We start from the raw sequence: 19,508 nt of genomic DNA on the forward strand, positions 1-19,508 counted from the left end.
ACCTTTTGTCCTTAATTGTAGGTGAAGCATCCTCAAAAGAAGATCCCAAAACATGGTCAAACATCAGTTAGCCTTCATCACCTTTTCTCTATTCCCCGTGAGGATTTGCTGCTGGTTCGCCTAACTTCAACTTTTCGTCCAACACCCCGCCAGCTACGCAGATATACCAATCAGTTTGCTTCCTTAGGTTTGCGTTAACTTGGGGTCAGACGTTCTAAACTGAGACCGAGTAGAATCCGTGCTGGCTCTTGTTACTAAACGTTAAAGGGGAACTTCATTTTCTCCATTAACTATTTTCCTGGTAATTTCCTTAACACCAAACATGAAAGTAATTATATATATAAAAAAGCCTGAAAATAACTCAGTTTTCAAATTCGTTTGTTTAACGAATGGCCCTTGGGTAATTGTCCTCGCATGGTTGTCTCAGCCATCTAACGCTTCAGCGCTTTCTTTGCTGTTTTGTTACCTAAGACTTCAGTTCCAAGATCAATTCCTTTTTTCTTTTGTAGGAACGAGAAATATCATTATGAGAGCGAAATAAGTCATTCCGACAGCTGGGATTATTTTTCTGAGACACAGCAACAGCTTGTAAAGTCGCGAGGTATCGAGATCTGTTCAATAAAATTTTCTGAGGGTTTAAAATTTCGCTAAAAAATGCGAAACAGACCAAACTGTGTTAGTGTACACCAATATTCCTTGAAATGGCTACAAAGGAACAAAGTGATCTTGGAAAAGAGAAAACGATATTTGAAGTATTCCGGCTTCTCGAATATTTGTCGTTGGGTGCCTTCGAACAATGCTCTTTAATTTACAAATTTCTGAGGCAAGAAGAATTTCTCTTTAACATCCATTTCCAGATAATCATTAGAACAGATGTACCGCTGAAAATATTACACTTGGAAAAGAGGAGCTGAAGAGGATTATGGACGAGAGGTTTCTTCCTGCAGTGCTCACAATTTCATTTTTTTGTGCGCCGCTAAAATTCCTTCACTCTCCACAATCTGATTGACCGACAGAGGTCGTATTTCTCAGAGAACAAAAAGAGAAAAAAATTAATGGCGACGATTCCAACACAGGTAATAAAAAAGTAAAAAATCAGACAAGCTGTAATTTTTTCCTGAATGGTCAATAGTTGAACACATGGACGCGCGACTTGATCAGATACACTTCTTGGTAACAAACCACAAATAGAACTGAAACAATGGTCTGCAGAAAATATTTCTATCACCACCAAACACAGGCAGCCCAAGCTCAATATGAGAGAACCGTCCAATTATCAGGATTTGTATGGGAATATAACGGATTTGTGTAAAACTGTGTTCGGCTTTTTGTTTCACTTAGCAGTGGAAACCCGAATGACGCTATGTAACACGTAACGCTCGAACCGTAAGCAATCGAATCTCTCTTTTACGGCGCCCAAATTACCTTGAAAACTCTGTTGATGGAACCAAACATTCGTCTTCAATTTTACGCTGGTGATGTGCCAATATTCTTACAACAAAGTGGAATAACTACAAAACAGAGGCCATGATGAACGTTCAATGATGAATGTTTACTAAAGATTTAAACTTTTCCACACTCATTTTTCGTACAGCTGCCGCGGAAAAATAGCCTGCCCACAAAGGTTCGGATACCCTTAACATTTCCCCTTTACATCATTTCTAAGTAACAATTTTTCGTTAGCTACTAGTAAATCGAAGCATCCGGCGTTTAGTGCTGCAAAACTTAGTATGTCAAATGCCTGCTACTCTTAATATCGTTTATTAATATAATGCTAGTATGCTACTGGGACCGAGGCACTTCTTCGATCATCAAACGAGACACTGAATTCCACCCTGTATAACCATTAGCATTTCCACGTCCAGGACAGTTTCCAATGTTGATTCCAACACGGATTTTCCCCTTGTGGATGTTGTCACAGTAGCCCTCTATTGACCCAGGTCTGTGTTCTTGGTGGCCAACGCCTTTGTTCACCCACAGCACTACATCAATAGGGAGTGGACCGCTGCACTCTGCGCCATTGAAAGTGATGAGCCATTGCTTACAGCAGTTGTCACATTGGAGATAAACATTGCCTCGGTAGACAACACGGAGAGCAGTATCATCTTTGGTTTTTGTGAATTGACCGTCCTGCAGGAACATTAACAACGACAGTCATGGGATCACTCTAATCAGTTTTAAACGTTTTTCCATATATTGAGCGAAGAGAAAAGGAACGTCTGGCAAGGACTAGACTGTACCTGTGATGGCTTCGGTTACCTTCAGATATATGGCATAAAATAATCTGAAGTGAGTGTAACTGAAACCAACATACTCCAGTTTTTTTATTACCGAATTGTAATTGTGGGTGACTCTGTTGCTGTCGTAAAACATAAAGTAAGGGCGTGTGCCCTCGTTTTTATCTTTAAAAGTTGACCGCCTAAATTAAAATAGCAACGAAATGGTAGGGGCATATCAGCATACAATAACAATAAGTGATTAATAAGAATGAGTGACTGATTAATATCCCTTTTAGGTGCCTCAAACAATTCTTTTGATGAGAAAGTTCATTTCATTCTAAGTTTGCCGTTTTCGTTATTCAGTAATTTTTCTCTTTTATTTCCCTTTTTATTTCCGTTTTATCTGGAGTTAGCGGGGAGCTTTGGTGTTGACCATTGTCATAACATATAATCGTTTACTCTTTTCTTCCTTTTCCTTCTATCCTTCGTTTTTATATTCCATATTTTTGTCTTGAGGCGAATGATGCGTAACAGGAGGTCATAAGCTCCTGTGCGTGACTAAACTACGCATCGTCTTCAGTTTGGACAATCTTAAAGTCAGCTGATGCACAGTGGAGTAACATAATTTATTCGGTGGACTTTAAACATGTACCTACAATCGGCAAATCTACTGCACCTTTATCAGACCAATATCACGATTATCCTCGTTCCTCCATACGCACTGCTTCCAATTTCTGTGGTCAGTGTCATTACCACTCGCTCCCGATTCTCCCTTAACACCACGTGGTCCAGGGGAACCTGCCACACCCTTTTCTCCTTTAGCACCATCTCGTCCGTCGCGGCCTGGTAAGCCGTTATGTCCATTCACACCATTTCGTCCAGGAAGGCCGGGTGATCCCTGAAGGCACGTTGTGGTGCCAGCCTGTGGGATAAAAGGTGTTTGGTAACTTAGTACGCAAGGTACAACAAGACTAATAAAAATTAAACGAGAAAAAGGAAAAGATATGCTACAAGTAGAATGGCGACATTGTAGAAATAAAATAAACGAAGACTGGAATTGTGCGGGTTTTTTCCTTTGTATCATTTAAGTTGTAGCGGTACAGAAATGATTTTGAAGCTTACATCTGCTGCCATGTACAACTATACAAATGAACCTTCGGGTTTTTTTCAGCAGCTTTTGCATGTGTCAAATACCTTTCAGTAAAGAGCGACTTGTATAGTTCTGTGTGTTTGGTGGGGGAGGAGGAAGGGGAAGGAGGCTGCTGTTACGCTTCTTTTTTTAAGTTTATCTTGACCTGTTTTGGAAGCGCCCGCCTCCCTCTCCCCTCTCCCCCCTTCACTCCTCCATATTCACCGCTTCATGTGACAACATGAAGAAAACGGAAACTGGTTATCATACCGCCTCTTCTTCCTCCCACATTTAGCCGATTTCCTCTAAACTGACTTATACGAGTTTATTTTACGGCATTTTTCGTTTTACATATTAAGATGAATCATTATTAATTTCAGCGGTAAAGAACAGTTTCTCTCACGGATCCTTTTAATGGGAAATGAAAAAGAATAAAAAGGATATGACTGGTGATAATCGCATGAGATGATAGTATAGTTATGTATTTATCATATTTAAAATGGCTAATACTGAATTCACTCGTTTGCCTTGGTCTAGCGAGGAATCCTCTTTTTTAAATTCAGATACAAAAGCGTTTTTGAGTTTCCTCCTTCAAAGTGAAATTAAACTATGATCCGTTGATGATTTTATGTTCAACTATGTTCCAGTATTTACAGAGGAAAGCCACATACAGCAAAGGGAATTGCAGATTTTTTGTGGTTTCTTCGGAGCTTGTAAGAAAAAAACCTACGTGGATCATTAATCATTTTTTTTTTTTTTGCAATAAACCTTTATTTCGAACACACACAACATTTAAAGCCTCAAACCTACAATACTGACAACACTTTACAATCCTCTTTGATAAGTATTACAATATAGAAAGAAGAGCCTGCCATACGGAGCTTGAGCCCGCAGTACGAGCGGCAGTCAAAACTGGTTATCCTACGTCATTAGCAAGTGACACTTCACTGTGGACTAAATGACGATACTATCGAATTTGTTGTTAATCACCGGTTCACGAAAACGGCCTATTTCTCCAACCTAAAGCAAACGGGAAACCACTAGATACCTTTCCCCAGCATTCTGGAACTTTCCACACAGCTACTTAGCTTCACTTAGTGAATAACACCTCACAGCGTTAAAAAGAAGGAGAGCGAAAAACCTTGACAACCGCGGCCGTCCGACGCGGACAGTGCTTTTAAATGAGGTACTCCTTAAACAGTTTGCGCTATTCTATGCGTTTTATAGCACTAAATAAATTAATAAATATGTATACAAGTATACAGAATAAAATTATTTACACGACTGTATACGCATGATTTTTATTAAATTTAGTTTGCAGCTTTATGATGTATCCGCGAAAAAGTTTCAATTTCTATTTTTCATTTGGTTGTAACGGTTGATAGCATGCATTACTCACTTTTTTCGAATCACCGCCCCGAGCTTGTTGTGAATTATCTGCGAGTAAGCCGTCAGTATCTTTTTTAGCTGAGAGTCTGAGTCTCACAACAAACATTTCCAGGCCAGATTTGGGAACTGAGTTCGCACAACATGTACCTCTAATATTTGCTAAAATATTATAAATATCTACCTCTTGCTCTGAGTTTCAAGTTCAGATTCAAAAATTCAACCAAGAAGAACAAGGTAGTGAACTGGCCCGCAGGTAGCGAGTGCTAATCTAGGCGGGCCAGACTTTCAAATCACTCTATTGCTAGTTAGTAGTTAGTAGCTAGTAATTAAAATTTCACCTATTTACATTTAGACATGTCACCTATAAATTTAGACGTGATTCCTGTTCTTGTTATTCAGATTTATGAAGATAATCCAAACCCTGATTCAAAACAGTAATAAGTTTAAGAGCCAAATCCGCATTATTTCCCTTATTATTAAAACTTTACACACCTGTCAGACAAGTAGACTTAATAAAACTGCAGATTGTTCAAAAATCAAGAATAATAAATTTAAAAAGTTCTAAATCCAATCAATTATTATATGTTCCTCTTGACCCAGAGTTTTTGAACGGTTTTTGTTGTTCCTCATTATTAAAGCCAACACTAAAGAAAACCATATTATATTAACTGTATTAGTATAAGTGTTCAGCAATAATTATTGTTATCAACCTTACATGTCCAGACAACTCTTGCCACTTCACTATTTTTATCATGTTTGAAACTCAATGCATAAGGAACAACCCAAACTATAATTGTGGATGTGACGAGCTAATGCCAAATTTCTGACAATGGCTACATCATGATGCCCAATAATAATAATAATAATAATCTTTTATTAGGAAGCTTCCGCTCACTTAACGTGGTTTTCAGAAAGGTCCTTGATGGGATTTTGCAAGGATATATCCTTCAGTACTTATCCACAAAATAACACATTCATCTCATAGCCAGTATACCCATCAACCTCATTATCAGCCTCCCAACTAATTGTAGCTTTCTCCACATGCTCCTGTTTACCATCCCTCATTCAATAAAATATACTGTAGATGTTATCAATCACATGGGATCTATTTATGTTTGGCTATTTACTGTGTTGCATCTACTGTTTCGAGTCTCTTGTAATTGCCAAAGTCATTCTTCTCTTATTTAGTTTTGCTTATTTTCATTGAATTGCCACAGAAGCCAACAAAAAATACAGAAAAAAGCAACAACAACAACATACAAAAGAAGGAGGGGTATGGCGGGGGGGAAGTAACAGGGCTGGGTCCCAATTGAGAACTGGTCCATATAACTAAGAAAGAGAAAAAACACCCTGAAAACAAAGTTAACAAGAACCATGAAAAAATAACAATAATAAAAAAATTAATAGGTTATTCAGGGCATTTTTTCATTATTCAATCGGTTAATAAAAATTGAATTTTCATAGGTGTGCATTTCCTTCCAATATTTTGTCTGGCTTTTTACTTTTGCTGTTTCTTTGTTACCCTATCTAAAACTCGCCCTACATGTACCTTCCACCTCTTGCTTATGGCACTCACTAACTTGATAAAAATGTCTGATGTTTGGCATCCATAAATTCTTACTCTAGCTCAAATGTGGGGGGGGGGGGGGGGGGGCTGTTTCCCCCATTTCAATCTCATGTTTGGGGTTCCACCAATTGCAAACATTTTATTTTAAATGCAATGGGATACCAAGAGCACTTGCTAAGTTCTGTTTTCTCCACATAGTTTTAAACTGCACAAAAATATTCCTGTATTAGTGAGCACTACCCATAGGAAACCCAAGTATCTCGGTGGCTACTATTGTTTGCGCAGTAACAATAGTAGGCACCGTCCTTTAAGATATTTAACATTTGACACTCTCCCACCCATGCACCCTGTCTAAGGGGTGATGGATCTGGCTGGCAATACATTTACCAATGTTATTCAATTTATATAATTTCGTTATTTGTAACAATTTAATGGCACAAATCAGTAAAAAAAAAAGTAAAAAATATCTAAAATAGCCATAAGGATAATCTGATCTAAGGATAAAATTTTAGGGTAAAAGCACCTCATACTGAGACAGATCACCAATTACCAAAACAAAAAATGTCGGGACAATAAATGACAATAAAACTAGCCATAAAGTTAGTAAGTTAATAAATTATAATGAAATCACATATGTTGGTCGGTGAGCGAAGAGTCCAATCTACAGTTGATCGATATGGCCTTCTTATTCCGTTCCGAGCTATTGCTGGGTTGCGTTTCAACATTTTACAGACACTGACAATAGCCGCACACTTTAAGTGTCTTTTTGAGCGTTAAAATACAAGTGCTGCAGGAGGATTGCAAGCAGAGGACGTGGAAAACTCTCAAAGATTTATACTCGTTGTTACCTAGCAGAGAAACAGGTCGGGAATTTGTATCCCTAAACACTACAGATCCCACCCGGCGAGATCAGTCTCTCCGAAATGTAAGAACAATTTGAAAAGCATATTTCACAACCAGAATGTAAACAAAAGCTGTCCATAAATTGTACGACGAGTCCAGTCGGCCAAAGCGTCGGAGTCTTCACTGTGAACCTCACGCGGCGAAGATCACTATATACTGGTCATTCAACCGAAAACAAAACGACGCAATAAATCGATCAATACTTATAGTCGCCGTGCTACGTCGTGAACTTGGTAAAATCAAAAGGATGAAACAGAAAACAACACTTCAGGCCCTGCCAGGACCATGCTAAATATTTTTCTTGCGCCTTCAATAAGCACTTCATGTAATTTCTCTTGATTGGCACAACCAATCACAGAGCGCAGATATCAATGACGTATGAAAACTCAGTTTTGACCCGTTGCTGAAATCTGATTGGTTGATTTAAATTTCAGACGCGCGGACCGTATGGCAGGAGGAGCTTTCATTATAGCAGAGCTCCCCGCGCCGGAGGTGCGCGCGCGGAGCCCCATTGATAAGAGATTTTGGTAAACCCATGTATGCGAAAAAAATTGGTTATGACGTCACTGTCCGTCCGGCGTACGTACGTACGTACGTCCGCCCCTCTATGTAAGCCATGGTGAAATGTCACACTCAACTTGTGCGGGAACGCGCTTTTTTTCGGCGGGAAGTGGGATGGCTTAATTCTTTTAGGAAACAAACGAGAATTTTGAAGAACACTGATTTCTTGTATTCGTTGAATGTGTTGTAAAACTACATATGTCGAGAAAGCAGGTGACTAATGAGCAAATTTGAACCCCGAGAGCGACGACCAAACAGGCGAAATGTCAGTTGAAAACAAACATGTGGTGAGCTGGGTGAGTAAGCAACTCGCAAGTCGCATAGAATAAAATGCATTTTTAATTTGCAGGCAACTGTCGGTAATTTTCCATATTTAACATACTTCAAATTATACACAAATACTTAAATCGTTGCCATAAGACAAATATTCGTGGATAAATTAATTTTGAACATTCACAGAGCTAATCACAGAGTTATGTTTTGTGTTGGACTTGTGTAATTCATTCGCAGGGCACATTTGTAAACACGCAGTAAACGTTTAAATATTTCGGACCACAACCAAACATTTTTTCCCCTGTATTCTCCTTTTGTTAACGTTTACTTATAGACTTGAATTATTTCTGTAGGAGAAATATTTACAGAGTTATGTGTTGTTTTGAACATTTTGTGTTGGACTTCTCTAATTCATTCGCCATTCGCAGCGCATAGCTTTTGTAAACACGCTCTAATTTTAAGCCCTCACTGAAATATTTCGGACCACAACCAAACATTATTTTTCTTGTATTCTCCGTTTGTTAACGTTTACTAAGAGACTAGAATTATTTCTGCAAGAGAAATATTCACACTGAGAGTTATGAATTGTTTTGAACATTTTGTGTTGGACTATACTAATTCATTCGCTATTCTCAGCGCATAAGTTTTGTAAACACGCTCTAATTTTAAGCGCTCACTGAAATATTTCGGACCACAACCAAATATTATTTTTCCTGTATCCTCTGTTTGCTAACGTTTACTTAGATTATACAATTATTTCTGTAAGAGAAATATTCACAGATTTATGAATTGTTTTGGACTTTTTGGGCTGGGCTTCTCTAATTCATTCGCAATTCGCAGCGCATAGCTTTTGTAAACACGCTCTAATTTTAAGCCCTCACTGAAATATTTCGGACCACAACCAAACATTATTTTTCTTGTATTCTCCGTTTGTTAACGTTTACTAAGAGACTAGAATTATTTCTGCAAGAGAAATATTCACACTGAGAGTTATGAATTGTTTTGAACATTTTGTGTTGGACTATACTAATTCCTTCGCTATTCTCAGCGCATAAGTTTTGTAAACACGCTCTAATTTTAAGCGCTCACTGAAATAATTCGGACCACAACCAAATATTATTTTTCCTGCATCCTCCGTTTGCTAACGTTTACTTAGATTATATAATTATTTCTGTAAGAGAAATATTCACAGATTTATGAATTGTTTTGGACTTTTTGTGCTGGGCTTCTCTAATTCATTCGCAATTCGCAGCGCATAAGTTTTGTAAACACGCTCTAATTTTAAATTAAAGCGCTCACTGAAATATTTCGGGCCACAACCAAACATAAGTTTTCCTGTATTCTCCGTTTGTTAACGTTTACTAAGAGGCAATAATTATTTCTTTAAGAGAAATATTCACAGAGTTATGAATTGTTTTGAACATTTTGTGCTGGACTTGTGTAATTCATTCACAATTCACAGCGCATAAGTTTTGTAAACACGCTCTAATTTTAAGTGCTCACTGAGATATTTCAGGCCACAACCAAACATTATTTTTCCTGTATTCTCCTTTTGTTAACGTTTACTTAGAGACTACAATTATTTCTGTAAGAGAAATATTCACAGAGTTATGAATTATTTTGAATATTTTGTGCTGGACTTGTGTAATTCGTTCGACGTTTACACTAGAAGAGATTTTTCCGGATTCGTGATGAATCCGGAACGTTTTAGTACCGGATTAGTTTTGCCGTTTACACAGAAGTGGTAGAATCCGACAAAAACCTTCCCGGTTTCAGGAATATTCCAAGACTCATTAATTGTTTTGAACATTTTGTGCTCGTCATTCAATTAGACGGCAAGCTCGAGGTTTCTATCGGCTGATTGTTGGCGAGGGGCGAAGCCCTGAGCCAACTATCAAAGGCGATAGAAACCGAGAGCGAGCCGTCTGGTTGTTTTAGCATACCTCAGTGATCGAACTATCAAGCAAAAAAATATTTTTATTTCATAAAGTTTGATACATTTGCGCAATGATGCATGCTAAATCGCGCGCGTTCTCACAAACTGGCGCATTTGCAAAGTTCATTCATCAAAGTTCATTCATCAATAAAAACAAAGCTACACACTGACAGTGATCGCGCCATAAATTGCGCAGTCTCAGAAACTTGCAAACCGTGAAAGAAAAAATGATGTTAAGCTCAAACTAAGCTTAATTTCAAAGTCCTTTTCATTTTCAAACTCTGAATAAGAGACATAAGAGTTGACGGCAAAGTACAACCGGCTGAATAGTAGTGAAATGGACCACTGAGGATTAATCGGAAGTAGTTTAATTGTTAACTATGGTCACTGTGCAGTTGTTGAACGTGTTCGGAAACGGCTGGTTAGTGTATCTGGTGCTTGTGTTCTGTATATTAATTTGCTGATCAGAAATCTGCCTGGACATCTGGCCTGCAGTAGCCGGTACAATACCCCCGGTGGTTTCTTGTGGAGGTAGAGCCAGTTGAGATTGGTTGCTGATCTGCTTCAGCGGCTGGCGGTTTCCATGTACAAACGAGCTTAGGATGCCCGACATCTTTTCCTTTTGCTCAAACGACGCTCTGGCACTGTACGATTCTATCGACATGTTTGACTTATGTCCAGTCACAGCCTTAATATGCCTTGCCTCGACATTACAATCTGACAGGACGGTAACCGAGGTAGCTCGGACACAATGGTTTGTTAAGTGAGGTACAATCCCGGCGGCTGTGCTCATCTGCTTCATCACGTTGGACAGTGTTTTTTCGCCCGCGAGTGAGTTGCAATACCAAACGATTTCTTCTTCAGGCTTGAATGATGGGCTGACAACTCTTGGAAGCTGGAAGAGGCAGTCAAGAGCTGGATTAAGGTGGCTCAGGAAATTTTACAAGGTCTTTACAGGGCAACGTGGAGAACCACGAACCTCAAACATTTTGGCGTCTGCTTCGTCGGTGTTGTACGCCGCATTGATGGTTTTTTGTCGACAAAACCGCTCCCGGAAACTTTCTTCGTAGCTCAAAATATCGTCTACCCTGGGGTGTTTGGCAGAGGATAAACATCTTTGGAGTGAGACTGCGTTGGTTTTCTCTTCCTCTCCTCCCGAAATACAGGTATGTGTAAAACCACGCGGTTTGCTGTAATTGTTTAGCATCTTTTGTATCCGCATTTCCCAGTTGACCACTTTCAATTGCTCGCTTCTGATGGGAGTTTTATGAACAACTGGACCAACTTTTCCCCCTTTCATCAGATTTTTACAGACTGCATTTAGCGTATCATTTGCCTTCTTAAATTCATTATCTCTGACGATAGACCACGGCTTGTTAATAGGTGCTTGCTTCAAATATCTATCAATGGCCGCTCGGATGGCTTTAAGTGAAGAAACTTTGAACGGTTCGCCATTTGTTTGTCTCACTGACACATAAAACATCTGCAAACACGTGTTTAATTCGGCTTTGGTTTGTTGTTCAATGGGTGTTGTAATTTCTTTTTGGGTTGAAAACCAGTCTAAAACAAAACAAGAACCGCAATTGTTACTTTTCTTGGACAACTTTGTTTTGTTTACTTACGAACTTAAGTGAGCTTACGCGTAATTTGTTGTTGGTTTCAAATAAAGCGTTTTATTTCGGAAATTGTTCTGCAATTACCTTTAAAAATCGTTATTCCATACTTTGAAGCTTTCTTTGTTTTTTTCTGGAATGGCACCTTGCAAAACGTTGTACGTCTTCTTCACAAACTTCACGAAAACTCGAAGTGGAAGCCATTTTCAACAGCTCCAGGTGCCGTCTATCGATCGATAGACGGCACCTGTGTAGCCAATCAGATTGCGCGTTTACGTGATAGTCGGTCACTGAGGTATGCTAATTGTAAACAGTACATACATACATACATACATACATACATACAACCTTTATTTTTACACGATAAAAATATCAAAGCTAACAAGCTTGTGGGGTCGTGTACCAACAAAACTACAATTACAAGTGCGCCCTAATTTTAACGTAAACGTTCAAATATTTCGAACCATAACCAAACGTTATTTTTCCTTTATTTCTTTTCTTGTAACGTTTATTATGAGACTATAAATATTTCTGTACGAGGAATATTTACAAAGTGATAAATTTTGAAACAAATATTTTATTTTTATCCGAGCGACCAAATTGCACGCGTGGAAACATTACATGGTAGCCAAGTTTTCTTTATTGTACGCATTTCAAACTTTACACAAATGTTTCCACAGAAGAAATATTTGAGAGACAGCGTAATTTTTTGATCCATAAGTGTTTTATGCTCTCGAACGTCATCGGATTTCAGCAAAGTGATCTCGCACGATCAACAAGAACACATTATGGTTCAAAACATTTTCCGCTGACGCGTAAAAAGTTTGCTTTATATGCACCTAAGATATATATCACTCAAGACAGGGTGAAGAATTTGTAACGTTATTACGTTCATACAATAAGCAGAGTAGCATGTATAAATGCTATTAAAAAGGAATTGCGGAGCTCCGCTTTTAGGCTTGGCTAAATATATATATTATATATCTTAAACAATCTTTTCTATGACCCCGCGGGCCAAGATGGATAAAGATGTCTCACGTTTACTATAGAAAAACAATCATGTAGAAACGGTTTCTGTCTTCAAATGAAAGGTGAATAACAAATGCTTTCCCCTGAATTTCATTTAAAAATATAAACAGCGAAACATTGAAAAACGTACAAGAACGTACGCGTGATGCGTAACGTTACTCTAGATCACTCAGGCCGGAAATTACGATCCGTCATTGACCCGGCGTCACATACATATCAGGACCGTACAAATGGTTTTTGTCTCTAAACAAAAGGTGAAAACGTAAGGATTAAAGCCCGGGGATTATAAAAAGCATTCGTATGACAAATGTCGTTTTCCCCTATATTTCATTCTGACTGCAAGAAATACAATTCTATCTGGTGGTTACTTATTGCCTCACTAGTATCGCTGTATCTATCTATTTGGAAGAATTAGCGATGCTGGAATTTATCATTGCTAAAAGATTGTAGGCTTACGCACCACGCAGTCAAATATGGCCCGAGTATAAGCTGGAAAGAGCTTCTTGTTCATGTGATAATTATCAACTTGCAGAAATTTACCGTTATCAGTCTGAATGAGTCAATCATTCAGTGAACTTATTTAGTGAAGTCACTTAGTGGACATTTTCATTTATCGAAAGCTCTCCACCCTCCCAACCAAAAAGAGAAACCCTTTGAAAAAAATGTTATGCGCCTTTCCTCTCAAAATAGACAAAGCCCTCTGGAGATAAATAACGAACGCTCCCCAAGCGGTGAGATATGATTATCAACTTGCAGAAATTTACTGTTATTTTGAATGAGTCACTCATTTAGTGAACTTATTTATTTGCCTCTTTCATCAGTAGCAAGGACAAAATAATAAAATAACAACAGTTTTACCCAAATCTTACCTTTGCGACAGAGGACGCAGAGTACACAGGTATCAACAGACAAAGTAGAAACAAAACGGCGGAAATTGTTCTTTTCATATCGGAGACAGAAATAGTGCGCCAAATTTGCAAAGCAAAGTGATGAAACACAACAGAGGGTCAAATGTTTTGGTTTCAGTGAGGCAGAAAGCAAACCAGACCCACACCCGCACTGCACTGTGTCACTGAGTGACGGGTATCTGTAAAACGAGGACCGGATGGCTGCGGATGGCGGATGGGAAAATGAGGATGGAAAAATGCGGATGACAAAATAAAATAAAAAACTGAAAAAATGAAATAAAATAAAAAGTGTAAATCAGTATAAATATACAGATTAACAAGAAGAAAAAAAATGAATGGAAAATAACAACAACAATTAACAATTAATAAATAAATAAATAATTAATAATTAATTAATCATTAATAATTAACAATTAATCTGTCATGATGGTACGTCTGGGTCTGGCTGCGACGATTCGTCAAACAAACCTTACCCCGCAATCTTGCTCATGACACAACACTTTGTGTAGGGTGTGATGCTTTTATTGACAGTTGCCAATGACGCTGGGTTTGACAACAGATTTCAAAGGTGGGGGTTCACCTGAGAGCCGTTTTCATGCCGCTTAAAATCGGTCAAATGGAAATATCTTGTTTGCATTTCAAGCAATACAAAAACCGTCCATTCATAACACAAATCAATGATTTGGGGTGTTTTATGAATTTTTGGGTGATTTTTAGGTATATTTGGAAGGAAATAATTTTTCTTGAAGGATTGGTAAAATTAAAGGAAATAAGAATTGTTGAAGATTTAGTAAAGTTTTAAAATTAGAATTTGTAGTTAATAATTAATAGACGGATACCAAGTTAGTCCACTAGCAACCTGGGGTGCTCTTGCGTGGTTATCGACTGTCTGTTAGTGTTCCAAAAATCATTTTCTTTCTTCTATCCATTCTTAAAACTTCTTCAAATTTCACTCAAATTCAGGTAGAGCCCCACCTTAACCTCCCATAGGCGACCACTTGACACGCAATCTGCTGAATGTCTCACGGGTGGAAATTGAAAAGTGTGTCGCTGAAACATGTTGGCCACATCAATGGACCGGACGCCGTAAATCTCACCGGTCGGAGCTACCGGAAGTGTCTCCCGAAATAGCTTAGCATTAGCATAAAATACACATGCACTATAATGTACACTGAAATGAAATTTAATCAGATTGAATCCCTTGTAGGAAAAAAAACTCTCTTATCTTGTACATGCATGACTCTATCAACCTTCTATAACTCAACAGAAAAATTGTGGCGAAGCTGTATCGAAAAGAACGTCAACTGGATTATGTAACAAACAAACGCGAAAGTTGTCTGTTGTCTGCTGGTGTTCTAATGCTTGTAATGCTTGTAACTTTTGCTTATGTTACGTCCTCTGAAATATTAAGACAGCGCCACCTGGACTAATAAAAGAGTCAAGCTTTGATCACAAGAATTGTCTCAATCAGTAATTTGTGAATCACAAACAATAGTCGTGGTTACACACACCTTGGGTTTGGGGCCTTCCAGAGGGTAAATGGTAGACTGCAAGCAGTCCCTTTCTGGATAGTCGAGGTCGCGCGGAATAGCCGAGCGCGAAAAAACTGGAGCGAACGAGCGGAGGGGGGGCTTGGGGAGTCTCCCCAGTCTCTTCTCGTTTATTTCTCCTCGCACCAGTCTCGCTGCGCTCGACTGACCAGAAAGGGACTGCTTGCAGTCTAGGTAAATGGCTTGGGTTCGGTTTAGCTCAGGTTTCATGTTACCCTTGGGGATGCGGTTACACAGTAAAAGAACTCCCCTCAGGGTAAAATATAATTAGATATGATTTCACTCTGACCATGCATGCAGTTCTGTGGGAAACGTACAGATCGACATGCATGACACAAATCGAGATCTTGTAAGCTTAATTTCAGTGATTCTCCAGCTAATTATTCGACAGTCCTCCATAAATATAGTTTTTTTGCGAGAAGACAGCGAAGAAGGCGCAATGAAATACTCGTTGTAGTAGGAACCTTCGTTTTGACTAACGTTCCTATAAACAGATAAACAAAAAGATTACAACTTGATCAACTTCGAAACTGATAGTCTGAAGAGGGAACTCATAAAAATAAAGAAAGAAATACTCATAGTCTCCTTGTGCTACCAGTACAGTAAGCGCGAAATTAGCCAAGCGTATCAGAGGTCAACTCAGAGCATAGCGGGCGATTTCCTGTGTTAGCTACGTTCTGCATGACGATTGGCCAAGCCACCTCAGGGAGCAGATAAACCGTACTTTTCAGTTCAGGAACTGTCATGGGAAGTTCTTTTGTTCTCTTTGATGTATCCATGGAAATAACCCAAAGGCAGTTTCGGTCTGGGAAAAGCGGTTACACACAAAAACATCCTTACCCGTGGGAAAATGCTAGTTACCCATGGGTAAAAGGGCTAAGTGTAACCACAACTAATAATCACCATAGACCCTTAGATGTTTTGCCTAGAATAATTTTGGAAAAGTCTTAACATACTTGTAGCTAAGAAAAGTTATTACCATGGGTTTAGATAAGCACTGGCAAAAGGGTTAGGTCTCCGCAATTACCATATGTAAATTACCCGAAAATTAGACCCCCTGTGCTCTGACCTCTGGTAAGCGACCACCTCCCGTAAGCGACCACATATCCTTGACCTTTTGGGTGGTCGCTTACGGAAGGTTCGACTGTAGTCGATGCTCGAAACAATCTGCTCGTTATTGAAAAAAAGACTCGCATGTGCTTTATCTCTTAAGGTATTCCTGGAGGCTAATTTGCTCAATTTTGACATGGCATAATGGGGTTGACAGGCCTACGCGACTCTCATGTGCGTGTTTAGCCTAAATAAGAGTTTTGCCCTCACGGGTTATGTTTTCCAAAGAACACCCTTTTCTCTATGAAAAGAGCGGTGCTCCCGGTAAGATTTTCTTTTAGCGCTGGATTTTCTTCTTTTTAAATGCCATCTATGATTTGGAGGATTTGCGCGATAGACACTGAACAAAGCCATGTGTTTAACTGTCGCATGTGTTGTAATTGATCTCCGAAAAAACAAAGACGAAAATCGCACTCCTGGCGGTGTATAGAGCTTTATACAGTCTCCATAGTGAGCTATATGCTGCAACACATATGCACAGTTCTACAGAAACACCTATCCGCGAACAAAATGACAGTTCATGTACAAAATTTAACGTTTTAGCCATCATAGAAAACACAGCGTCAAGCTTAGCCCCACCATGGATCGAACTCGCAGCCACCAGATTGGCTCAAACCAAGGAGCCAATTGAATTGCAGGGTTTTCGATCCGAACCATGGGTTTATAATTTGACAAGAGAGCGCGTTTGTTGAAATGATACCGAGAACTCATCTCTATCATTTCTGAAGAATCGGCAACTGATGAGATCCACAAGATTAGGATCGAAACCGCGGTCTTGCCTGACCATTGCCTTAAATGCTACAGAATTTACTTACGGCCGAAGGACTAGAAGCAGCGAGTTTGCCTTTTGGTCGAGGGTCGAGGGTAACTAGTCGAGGGTCGAGGGTGAATGGTCGAGGGTCGAAAAATTATTCAAAATTATTTTCAAATTATTTCTGAACTTCGTCGACTCAAAAGTTCACAGGCTCGTGTTTACTCGAGTTTCCGCGCCGGTGCCTGTTTTTGCCGCATTTGGGTCATATTTTTTTTTGTCAAAAACTTTTACATTCCCACGGACTCTCCGGCGTGCTGAGCATCAGAATCTGGCGAATTCCAATTATATTATAGCAGAAGATAACGCGAACGCTGAAGAGTTGGAGCTGAACTTTGGTACGAAAACACCAGTCGACAAGTGTCAGCGTGAGATAAAATACCTGCTGGATAAGTACAAGGATGCTAAACTGACAGTGGAATCGAAACCAAAGTGGCGGTCATATTAGAAAATCGGTCTTCTACGACAAAATCGATCGAGTCCTCGGCGTCTCTGTTGTCTACAGTGTTCACTCGCAAGCAAGGTCACTTGATTTCGAAGAATTAGACGTTTCAATATTAAGCACAACATAAGCAGTATTTCTGCCTCAATTTGAGCTTGATTTAAAAGCAAAATACAAGCAATAACGATCAGGATTTGAATGTGTTCCATGGATGTGTCGAAAACGAAGACCCAAAAACGAAGACCGAAGACCCTGTGGTCTAAAACGAAGACCCACTGGTCTAAAACGAAGACCGTGTGGTCTATTTTTGCATAAATTAAAATGTCATCTGAGGGCGCGACAAACTTGACAGTCGGTACAACAAGTGTCAAATTGTGTAACGCAATAGGACTGTAACTGTCACAGGTGCGCTTGATTCGTTTCAACGGCCGGGCTCAAAGGTGAAGTGTGTGTGACTTGCAAAGTTCTACAATCAAATACAGCACGTTGAATGTCCCCGGGAAAATTAGTAATTGATATATAAGTGTTAAAACGAACAACATTATAGAACTGTTGCGGTTTTGAGCATATGTCGAAAGTGTCACACAACAGATTTGAAAAACGATATTTTAGACTCATCCCACAAGCCAAAAAATCTTATTGCTTTGACTTTTTACAAAATAGGCTTCTTATTTTGTATAAGATCACGTTTACATTTCAAAGGCTTGTGCCGTTATGGCTGTACGAGAAAGCTCTCACGTAGGTCAAAAGATGACTTATCTTTAAATTTTTGTTAAATGAACAGTCCTTGCATTAGAGTTGGTGTTCATTTCAATGTGTCAGAGTTTGAGTAATAATTTTTGTTCTGATGGCACAGCTCAGATGGTTCTGCTACTTTAATTAATAGGATCACACTGGTGCACTAGGGACGCCTGCATGACCTTTCACTACAATCTCAACAACAACAATCAGGAGCCCATGGGCTCCTGCAACAATCAGTTATTGGTAGATCCATATATAGATCGCAAAACTAACATAATAACAAAACTACAAAACTTAAACCACTGTGGTAAGCAATTTGAATCAAGTTATAAAAACAAACTAATCAATCAATTAAAAGATTCTTAAATGTCATCCGAGGTACAGAATCGCTCATATTCAAGACCCGGTTCTATGTGAATATATCTGTTGAAACTGCAACCTTTCTGTTAACGCTCGAAATTTGTGTCCATTTATCATGTTTCAGTGATAGTTATTTATCAGTGATAGTAATCATAATCGGAGAACATGAACTCTGCGAAAACGAAAAAAAAATTGTTTGTTTTTGAAGCCCTAATTAAGTTACTTTCAACTGCCCAATAGAAGCTCTAAAAGACCCTTTACTACTACCACTCGAGCGTTCCCTAATAAACGACAAATTTCTCGATGGCACTAGATGAACAGGAGAAATGCAATAATGTTCGTCAATCATCACAAAATCGCAAGATCGCAACTGAAACTGTCATTATAACGAAGACGTGAAAGTCCAATGAAATGATTGCTTCTTTTCTGAAGCCCGAAGTCACAACTTTTAACTTCTTAATAGGCCGCTTTAAACTACTGTATAGGAGGGTAGGGGTGAATAGGTTCGGGCATCGACGGATTTGGCCTGTTTTTAAAAGCAAACAGATTGCGTACGTTTACAATAAAAAGAGCAGATTAGTGGATTTCACAGATATAGCGGATCGCCGAACTGCCGGGAATTAAGAGGTTCCTACGGATCTTTGGTCCACCTTAGTTGGTATGTTAATTAACGCTTTATTTGCCGTCTTTATCGATTTTTGCGCTCCTTTAATTCAATTCAATTCAATTCAATTCAATTTATTTGCCATTAACAAAAAAATACAACATAAATACATTATAGACGACACACAATATTCTTACTATTACAATATTCATACTTGACTATTTACAATATTAAATGTGTTAAAGGCTAGGAAGCCTATATAGAAGCCGGGGGCTTATTAACTATAGGCTTCCTAGAACTATTGGATAAACCATAGAAGTTAAGGGTACTGATTGAAATTTCCAATTAATTTTTTTTTTTTTT

The 19,508-nt window shown here is 38.8% G+C and overlaps 2 protein-coding genes, 1 long non-coding RNA gene and 1 pseudogene across 3 annotated transcripts in view; all 4 read right to left on the reverse strand.

Annotated features, from left to right (window-relative positions):
- The window catches only part of LOC146462124 (collagen triple helix repeat-containing protein 1-like), a 100,564-nt gene that overhangs the window by 40,638 nt on the left and 40,418 nt on the right, over nt 1-19,508 (reverse strand). The gene's annotated exons all lie outside the window — the stretch shown is intronic.
- LOC146462127 (collagen triple helix repeat-containing protein 1-like) lies at nt 1,532-13,689 on the reverse strand. The gene is made up of 3 exons (XM_085085999.1): nt 13,489-13,689; nt 2,896-3,141; nt 1,532-2,130 (listed from the first exon to the last, which is right to left on the reverse strand). Exons 1-3 carry the CDS (start codon nt 13,564-13,566, stop codon nt 1,783-1,785), a joined length of 672 nt encoding a protein of 223 aa, XP_084942125.1. The 5' UTR covers nt 13,567-13,689; the 3' UTR covers nt 1,532-1,782.
- On the reverse strand, nt 8,122-9,155 carry LOC146462128 (uncharacterized). The gene is made up of 2 exons (XR_014857225.1): nt 9,110-9,155; nt 8,122-8,492 (listed from the first exon to the last, which is right to left on the reverse strand). It is a non-coding gene; the product is annotated as an uncharacterized LOC146462128 (long non-coding RNA).
- LOC146462129 (uncharacterized protein KIAA1958-like) lies at nt 10,345-11,595 on the reverse strand (annotated as a pseudogene).

This window comes from Pavona decussata, unplaced genomic scaffold (assembly GCF_977016875.1).
Source record: "Pavona decussata unplaced genomic scaffold, jaPavDecu1.1 SCAFFOLD_191, whole genome shotgun sequence".
In the NCBI taxonomy this organism is placed as follows: domain Eukaryota; kingdom Metazoa; phylum Cnidaria; class Anthozoa; order Scleractinia; family Agariciidae; genus Pavona; species Pavona decussata.

Bases quoted from the DNA above. Each gene is read 5' to 3' on its own strand.
- LOC146462127 (XM_085085999.1), bottom strand. From the start codon at position 13,566: ATGAAAAGAACAATTTCCGCCGTTTTGTTTCTACTTTGTCTGTTGATA. The intron at 3,142-13,488 runs GTAAGATTTGGG...TTTATCCCACAG, and splicing joins CTGCGTCCTCTGTCGCAAAG to GCTGGCACCACAACGTGCCT. The intron at 2,131-2,895 runs GTGCAGTAGATT...ATGTTCCTGCAG, and splicing joins GTGATATTGGTCTGATAAAG to GACGGTCAATTCACAAAAAC.